This window comes from Nematolebias whitei, chromosome 15, assembly GCF_014905685.2.
Source record: "Nematolebias whitei isolate Nwh7 chromosome 15, NemWhi1, whole genome shotgun sequence".
Classification (NCBI taxonomy): Eukaryota; Metazoa; Chordata; class Actinopteri; order Cyprinodontiformes; family Rivulidae; genus Nematolebias; species Nematolebias whitei.
Window position 1 is genome coordinate 43,619,719 of NC_056512.1, and position 8,154 is coordinate 43,627,872.

At 42.3% G+C, this 8,154-nt stretch overlaps 1 protein-coding gene across 1 annotated transcript; it reads right to left on the minus strand.

Moving 5' to 3' along the window:
• Positions 1–4,359: 4,359 nt before the first annotated feature.
• Positions 4,360–7,537, minus strand: phb (prohibitin). Its single transcript, XM_037689252.1, has 7 exons — positions 7,447–7,537; positions 6,846–6,942; positions 5,969–6,130; positions 5,644–5,786; positions 5,439–5,555; positions 5,250–5,345; positions 4,360–5,161 (listed from the first exon to the last, which is right to left on the minus strand). The coding sequence occupies exons 2-7, from the start codon at positions 6,928–6,930 to the stop codon at positions 4,949–4,951; spliced, it is 816 nt and encodes a 271-aa protein (XP_037545180.1). The 5' UTR covers positions 6,931–6,942; positions 7,447–7,537; the 3' UTR covers positions 4,360–4,948.
• Between the last annotated feature and the right edge of the window lie 617 nt (positions 7,538–8,154).

An 8,154-nucleotide genomic window follows, 5' to 3' on the forward strand; every position in this document is an offset into this window, starting at 1 on the left:
CCTGTTAGCATCGGTGTGTAGGTTGTACCCTGAACGCACCACAGGCTAGCTCGGCTACATTAGCTTCAGGTGCAGCAGTGTGGTCACTCTGGTTACACCATCTGCAGAATAATCACACAGCTTTGCACAAGCTGTACCATCTAAAGGCCAGAAATGCTAACATGCATCACCAACGACAGCTACATGCACTTTCACTTTTTTTTTAACCCCATACCGCCCAGGCTGGAGCTAGCTAGCTCCACGCTAGCGCTAACGTCAACGATGTGCGGCGTTGCGTTTGATTTCGAGGGCGCACGTTGATCCGCAGACATGACAGTTGTTGGGGCTGTTTGAGGCTGAACGTGGAGCCGTTCTGACGCCGTGTTCCCTGCGTGTCGTGTCTCGCTAACAAATAAAACACAGTCTGTTGCTGTGGTGGCAAACCCACTCAACTCTGTGTCAGAGTCGGCAGCTTCCGGCGGTCCGAGCGCGCTTCTCCCGGCGTCTATCAGTCATGGAAAAGTGCGTAAAAAATCTAAATACAGCGACATTTTGTGGAGGCTTACCGTTCGAGAGCGACCTCCTTGTTGCAGAGTTGCACAGATTCACGGGTGCTCTTCTTCTCCTCCCCTCCCTCTAGATTCGCGGATGACGTGCGGTTTTTTTTTTGTTTTGTTTTTTTTAAAGCTCTTTGTGTGTAAAATGTTGGTTGTTGTGCGGGCTGCGGGGTCCTTGGAGCCCTGCTGGTGCGTGGCCCGGCCTCTCCACCGTCCCGCGCTCCGTCCAGGCCGCTGTGTGGGCAGCCAGGCGCGCCGCCGAGCGTCTGGCTCCGGATTCTCCTGGTGCCCAAAACCAGCAGAACTCGGAGGCGCGCGCTCACACGTTCGGTGTAATTTATGTTTTAAAATCGATTCAGACGCTGCAGTTTTATGACATCTTGATGTCTGGACACTACAGACCAAAGGGATCCAAAGTACAGCCCTCCTATATTTTTAATAATATGCAGAAAAGACGTGTGGTACTATAATAAAGTTGCTAACTATTTGAAATGGGACACATGACTAAAATCAAACGTGGCACATAAGATTGTCTGGCAGGAAAGGTTAACTTTATGCATTCTGGTTATTTGAATATAGGGGTGCACAATATTATCAGGTTCAGATCCTACCTCGTGGACAGATCCTTTTGTGTCTCCATCAAGGATTTTAGTTCTGCAGCGGCAGAGCTTAAATGAGGGGTTCCGCAGGGGTCCATCCTGGGTCCCCTCCTATTCTCTTTATACCTGCTGCCACTTGGCGCTATTTTCCAGAAACGCAACATACCCTTTCACTTTTACGCTGATGACTGTCAAATTTACTTCCCCCTAGACACAATGGTACATGCTCTATTCAACCGCTGCTTGACTGCCTGGCTGACATCAGGGACGGGATGGCTTTAAATTTCTTAAGTTTCAATGAAAAGAAGTCTGAAGTCGTTGTTTCCTCCCAACGACACGGTCACAAACCACTGCATCGACCTCTCCGCTCTAACCCTGTCAGAAAAACAAAGAGTCACTAATCTGGGCGTGATAATGGACCCTTCCCTGAAACTTAACAATCATGTTAACATGATTGTTAAATCATGCTTCTTCCAACTGAGGTGGCTGTCTAAACTGAAGCCCATATTGTCCAAAAATAACCTGGAGACAGTAATACATGCATTCATTACATTGAGGCTTGATTACTGCAATTCACTCCTGTTTGGTATCAGTCAGACCTCCATTGCACGACTACAACTGGTCCAGAATGCAGCAGCCCCATTTTTAACCAGTACAGGCAAAAGAGAGCACATCACACCAGTTTTGGCCTCACTGCACTGGTTACTGGTTCACCTTTGAATCCAGTTCAAAATACTCATGTATGTCTACAAATCACTGAACAGTGTCGCCCCACCCCCCACCCCCCTGATTTGCTACAACCGTATGTCCCACCACGCTCCCTGAGGTCAGCGGACCAGTTGCTCCTCACAGTTCCAGGAACTCGTCTTAAGCGCAGAGGTGACAGGGCCTTCTCTGTAGCAGGACCAAGACTTTGGAACGAGTTACCTCTGTTTGTCAGACAGGCCCCTCCCTCTCGGTTTTCAAGTCCCGTTTGAAATCCCACTACTATTCAGTAGCTTTCAACACCAGATGATCTGTGTTTTGATCCTGTATGCTCCACACTGGTTAGTCATCATATTTATTATCTGCATCGTTTTTATGTCTATACTTACTTCATTCATTCATACTTATTTACTTCATTTTGTATATTGCTTCGTGTGTTACCTGTTGTTCTGTCTGTACAGCACTTTGGTTGGCCTTGTTGCTGTTTTAAGTGCTCTATAAATAAAATGGTATGGTATTAGTATCGATCGATATTAACAATAAAGTTAAATATCAAACATCGGCCATTCTATCTAAATAACTCACTGAGATGAAAGGCTTCTGTTTTAAGTTCATTTTTAATTTAAGAAAACAGTCAAGTGCATCTATTAATGCACTGCTACTTATGAGCTTTTCACTTGTGAGCAGGTTAGATTTGTGAAAATTTTCAATGTTTGAGTGTTGTCATTGTGCTAGAGTAAATGTCATGAATAAATTTGACGTTAAACATAATCCAAGTTGAAGTGTTGCATCATTTTCAGCCCCGTTTTGACATCTGCATTTGGTTGCAGGCCAAACTGACAAAGACCATGCAGAATAATGTATTTTAACTCCACAGCAGAGAAAGCTATGCAGTCTCTGTAAGTAGGTCTAGGAAAAAAATATCAGTATTGGTATTGGTTATCAGCCAAATAAGTTTTAACATATTGGCATATCAGATACCGGCCAAAAATCCAATATCGTGCATCTGTTGGACTCCTGGCAGGGACCAATGCAGACATGTTCTTGGTTTGTTTTCTACATTCACCTTAGAATCTAGCTGTTTTTTGTTACTTTTCTTTTTTTGTAGCCATCCTATTTGTTTAAAAAAAATAATAATTGTATGACTTTTTTATAAGTTTATTGTTGTCATCATTCTTTGTTGAAATCAGGTCTCTCTTGTAAATGAGTCCTCGAGGCTCAATGGGATTTACCTGTTTAAATAAAGGTTGAATGAATCCCTATTTGAATACAAATGACATAAAACTTAATTGACTGGGTTTGTCAGCGACTTCACCCCCCCCAGTTTCAATAAACCCAACCAGTTGTTTCATTGCACGGACCCGTTGGTTTGATGAAACCATCTTTGTTGGTGAGATTTCCAGATTGAAAAAACTGAAATTCAAGAGGTTTACGCATGCGTTCTGTGGGGATTACTTTCAGCGTTGCAAAATTAAATTACTGACATGATTAGTGTGACAAAACGGGGAGCGGTGGTGCAGAGGTAAGAGAGATCTGTGATTGGAAGGTCGTTGGTTTGAATCCTCATAACAACATATAAATGTGGGATAGGTGAAGCACCACACCTGCCTCCACTCTGGGCCCTAAACCCCCGCCATCTGCTCATTTGGGTGCGCTAGATGGCAGCTCTCTGCTCCACGCAGAGGGCTGTGGTAGCTCGGTGGTTGCTTCAGGATGGTTACCCGGCGTTAAAACAATTGCCAAGTCTTCGTGCGAGTTAATTCGCTGTGGTGACCCCTGAAGAAAAGAGCAGCCGAAAGAAGATTGGGGTGACAAAAAGGGCAGCTGCCCCTCTGTGCAACCCCATAGAGCCGGCGCTGCTACTGTGACATACAATGTAAAAATGAAACAAAAGGAACAGATCTAAACCAAACGAACATTATTGACGAGAAACGTGAAATAACTCCAAATAACACCCACACACAGGATACCAACGGTATGCTAGTCTGAGGGTCTTATAGTCCACCCCCACCCACCATGATTTTCAGTTCTTGTACCAAAACAGCTAAAGTTCAGTGTGCGTTCAAAGCGGAGGACTAATGAGCTTGGATCATGATCTGATGTTGCTTCAGGAATCTGAAGTCTATTTTTTTAAGGGCAGTTGTGCCTGAGTAGTTAAGAGCAGCTGTCCTCCAATGTGAGAATTGGGGGTTTGACTCCACCAGCAGTCACATGCTGAAGTGCCCCTGGGCAAGACATTGAACATATCATTGCCTCCGATGTGTCCCATTGGCGTATGTGATCAAGCACTTATTATTGTAATCTAGTAGAGTGCTGTATGAATGGATAAATGAGGGTGCATGTTGTAGTTTAAAGCACTTTGAGTATCTTGACAAGATAGAAAAGAACTTGTCGATTTACCATTTAATACCTTCAGTCAACCTGCAGAACTGATTTGTTTATGGATCCTTTTTAAGTATCAAACAAAACAAACGGGAGAAGACTCAAGAGTTTGCACAATCATTGACGAGACGAGCCACTGGAAGGTAGCGAGATATTTTTTATTAAGTTTAGCCATTTCTGAATCCTGAAGCTTATGATGTCAGAAAATAAAGACAGCAACTGTACAGAAGTTGTCCTCTACTGTCAGAAAGGCAAATTCCAATTAATACAGGGTGGCAACGTTACTCAAAGAAATCATTTTGAAAAATAAAACCAAGAAATGGTCTTTTACTTCACACGTGACGACTGTTAAACTTTCCAGCACAACTTATTGATGTTTTTCACAGGAATCAAACATCTTGTTTACACACTCATGCAGTGCTCTTATTCTGAAGAAACGCTGCTCTGGAGATTATTCTTAAAGTACGAACTACATCAACATAAGTATTTAAAGACGGGACATTAACCCCACCGCTTCTATACACGAGGGTGGACTTCATAAATGTTTTCGTCACAAACCTCACACTCTCACTGTGCTGCCATCAGCCGAGCCCAGTCTGGTGTTGGTTTGACAAAGAGTGGGAGGAATGCATGTGAAGATTGAAAATAGCTATTGAATCTTCCAGCCCGCACCTTCAAAGCTCAGGTTATAGCTGGTTACGTGAGAGTGGGACAAACAGGAAGCGATCACTGGGGCAGTTGAAGCAATGTGCCCTGTCCAGGGGGCAGGTAAGTGATGTTCCGGGAGCGTGAGAGCTGTTGGGCGATTTCCTCAGCTGCCTCCAGTTTACGGAGCTCAACCAAACCATCACCAGCCTCCATCAGGGAGTTGGCAATGAGCAAAGCAGCCTGAGAATCTCCCTCAGCTGAGATGATCGCCGCCTGCTTCTGTTGCTCTGCCTAAAAGAAGAAAACAGAAAATTACTTAATTAAACTACGACTTTTCCCATCGGGGGCTCTGGCACAGACATTTAGTTTAAAATGATACCTTTTCCACAACAAAACGAGCTCTCTCAGCATCCTGCTGGGCCACCTGTTTCATCTCAACAGCCTCGGTGAATTCTTTGCCAAAGGTCAAATGTGTCTAAAAATATATATAGAGAATGTTTATCTAAGTCAGGACTTAATGAAAAACAGAAAGAAAGACAAGGATTGTTGATTACAAGCAGCTTCATACCAGTGATACATCATCCAAGATGAGGCCGAAGGTGGACGCTCTTTCTGTGAGGTCCTCACTGACCTGCCGGGACACGAGCTCTCTCTGAGTGATCAGCTCGCCAGCATCAAACCTAGCCTGGGAGAAACAACATGCGGCAGTCATTTCGTCAATATTTTAACTATAAAAAAATAGAAAAATTATTATTTACAGGCTTCATACTTACAACAACAGACTTTAAGACCTCTGTGGTGATAGATGGTAGCACCCTCTCATCATAGTCTTCACCAATGCTGGTGAAGATTCGTGGCAGGTTAGTCGTCACCGGTCGGAAGAGGATACGCAGTGTGATGTTAACATTCTGTAGATCTGCAGGGTGAATGGTTTCAAAGTCATATATGATGCACAGCTTTATTTAAACGTCAAGTGCATTTTTAAAATAGTTTGTTTTTAAATAAACAAAAGAGACGAGTTGCAGTCGTGGATCCAATGAAACCTGCTGATATGTGACAAACAATCACAAGCAGTCTTTATGTTTTAGATTACTGTACCTTTGCTGCCCGTGATGACGGGCACGTTGCGTGGGCGGGATCGGCAGTCAAAGAGGATGGGTTTCTGAACCCAGGGGATGAAGAAGTGAGTTCCTTCACCAACAACTTCCTCTTGTACTCCCCGAAACCTGTCGAATATAACAGCCCGGTGCCCTGCATCAACTGCAAAGGAAAGAACAGCCTTTTGAACACGCTGCGGATAGTTTAAAGGTTTGTCTCACATCTTAAAAGTGCTCATTCTATTCAGTGTAGTGTTTACCTCCTAACCATAACACCACTGATGCTTAGTTTAAATTAAAAAAAAAGTAAATGAAATGATCAAGTTACAAGTTGCTATTTTAGTATGAATGAACAATCTGATTACCAGTACTGTTATTTTATTAGAAATATAAACAGTAAAGACTGTTCCATCTAAATAAAGTAATCTGCGTCAACAATGGGGCTGCACAAAGTTATGAAAACATGCAGTTGAGATTTTGTTGAATACAACGGCAATATATTAGTTTGCAAAAAAAAGTTGTGTCATTACAAAGTTCAAAACATTTTATATGCCGACGGCATTTAGAAGAAGTTGGATCTATCTAATGGTTAAATTAGTGTTTGTAATTATTTGGAATCCTAAGCGATATTGAACACGTTACTATTGCAACATCAATACTTTTTAAATAATTAGTGATGCGAAGCTAATGATTATGAGCTGCTTCAGTGATAACCAGGGCTTCTAAAAACAAAACATGAACACAGACACAGCACAAAATCAGATTTTCCAAAGCATTTATAACAATTTAAACACCAACATATAACACAAAGAAACTGATTTGATAAAAACCGTGAATTTAAATAAACCCAGAGCCACGTGTAGCTTTCCAGAACTCACCGTTAAAGAGGGCTGAGTTCACAATACTTCCACCGATGGCGAGGGCAATCCCAACCTTCCCAATGGACTCGAACAACTTGGACATGACAGCAACCTCCTGCGGGCAACAAAAACAAGCAGCCTTTGTAAACCCACACACAAGCTACTTTACTCCATGTAAACCACGTAAGCTTTTGTAGGGATCCTTGCAGACAACTTTGATCCCGTCTGTCCAGGAACAGTTGGCTTACGGCCTTGGTCGCCTCGGCTGCAGCGTTAGCATTAGCTAGCGCTAGCTTAACGTCTAGCCGTAAACTGAGCCAGCATGTAAATTCGCACAAAAACAAAAAAACGGTAAAATGAGTACTGTAGCAAATATTTACTATAAATGTTAAGAAATTAAAATAATACGGGTTTTGTGGACCATATTGCTAGCACGCCGGGTGAGAATGCATGCAACATCAATAGCTTGTGCTAGACTCAACTGTCGAGTTTTCACGGTTAAGTAACGTCAGTATTGATAAAGAAAATCCTTGTTCTTGCATCATGGTTGCTACAATAATGATTAACAACAACGTGAACTGTTTTCTGTGCCCAGAAGTTACCACATGTCACAACTCACCTGAGTTTACTCAAATGCCTGTGACCTCCACCGACCGGACTCGACGTGAAACACATGAAATATTTCCTGCACAGCGCATGCGCGTTGTACGTTAAAACGTGGCTTGTGATTGGTCAAGAACACAGATCTCTTCTTCTCTGCTCCGAACAATCAGATGTTACTGAGATGTTACACTGCCACCTACTGTTTTAATTTGTCATATTGATATGATGTTTTATTAATTATTACCAAATTTTTCTAATTACCAAATCATTATCATTACCAAATTGATTCTTAAAACTCATTTCACCGCTAAGTTCATGTATATTTTAAGTGATTAAAGTATCCTTTTTTATTTTAAAATCATGCTTTCATTATACTTTCATCAAAATTCAATTAATCTCAATGTTAGAGCAGGTGACTGATTTTAAATACCTTGGAACAATAAATGACACCGACTATATTTACAAAAAAGCCAGACAGCATCTCCACCTTCTGTATAAGCTGAGGAGCTTTAATGCAAGCAAAATTACTTTGCAGTTGGTGTAAAGGTCACTGGTTGAAAGTGCTGTTTCATTTAATATTGTCTCATGGTATGGAAACCTTCTAGCCAGAGACAGGGACAAGTTGTCCCGGGTGGTCAAACAAGGTAGTAAAGTCACTGGTCATCAACAAATGACACCTACAGAGCTGTACAGTCAGGTTCAGGAAAAAAAAGGCAATACAGGT

Bases quoted from the DNA above. Each gene is read 5' to 3' on its own strand.
- phb (XM_037689252.1), bottom strand. From the start codon at position 6,930: ATGTCCAAGTTGTTCGAGTCCATTGGGAAGGTTGGGATTGCCCTCGCC. The intron at 5,787-5,968 runs GTACAGTAATCT...TTCACCCTGCAG, and splicing joins CGTCATCACGGGCAGCAAAG to ATCTACAGAATGTTAACATC. The intron at 5,346-5,438 runs GTATGAAGCTGC...ATATATTTTTAG, and splicing joins TCTTGGATGATGTATCACTG to ACACATTTGACCTTTGGCAA.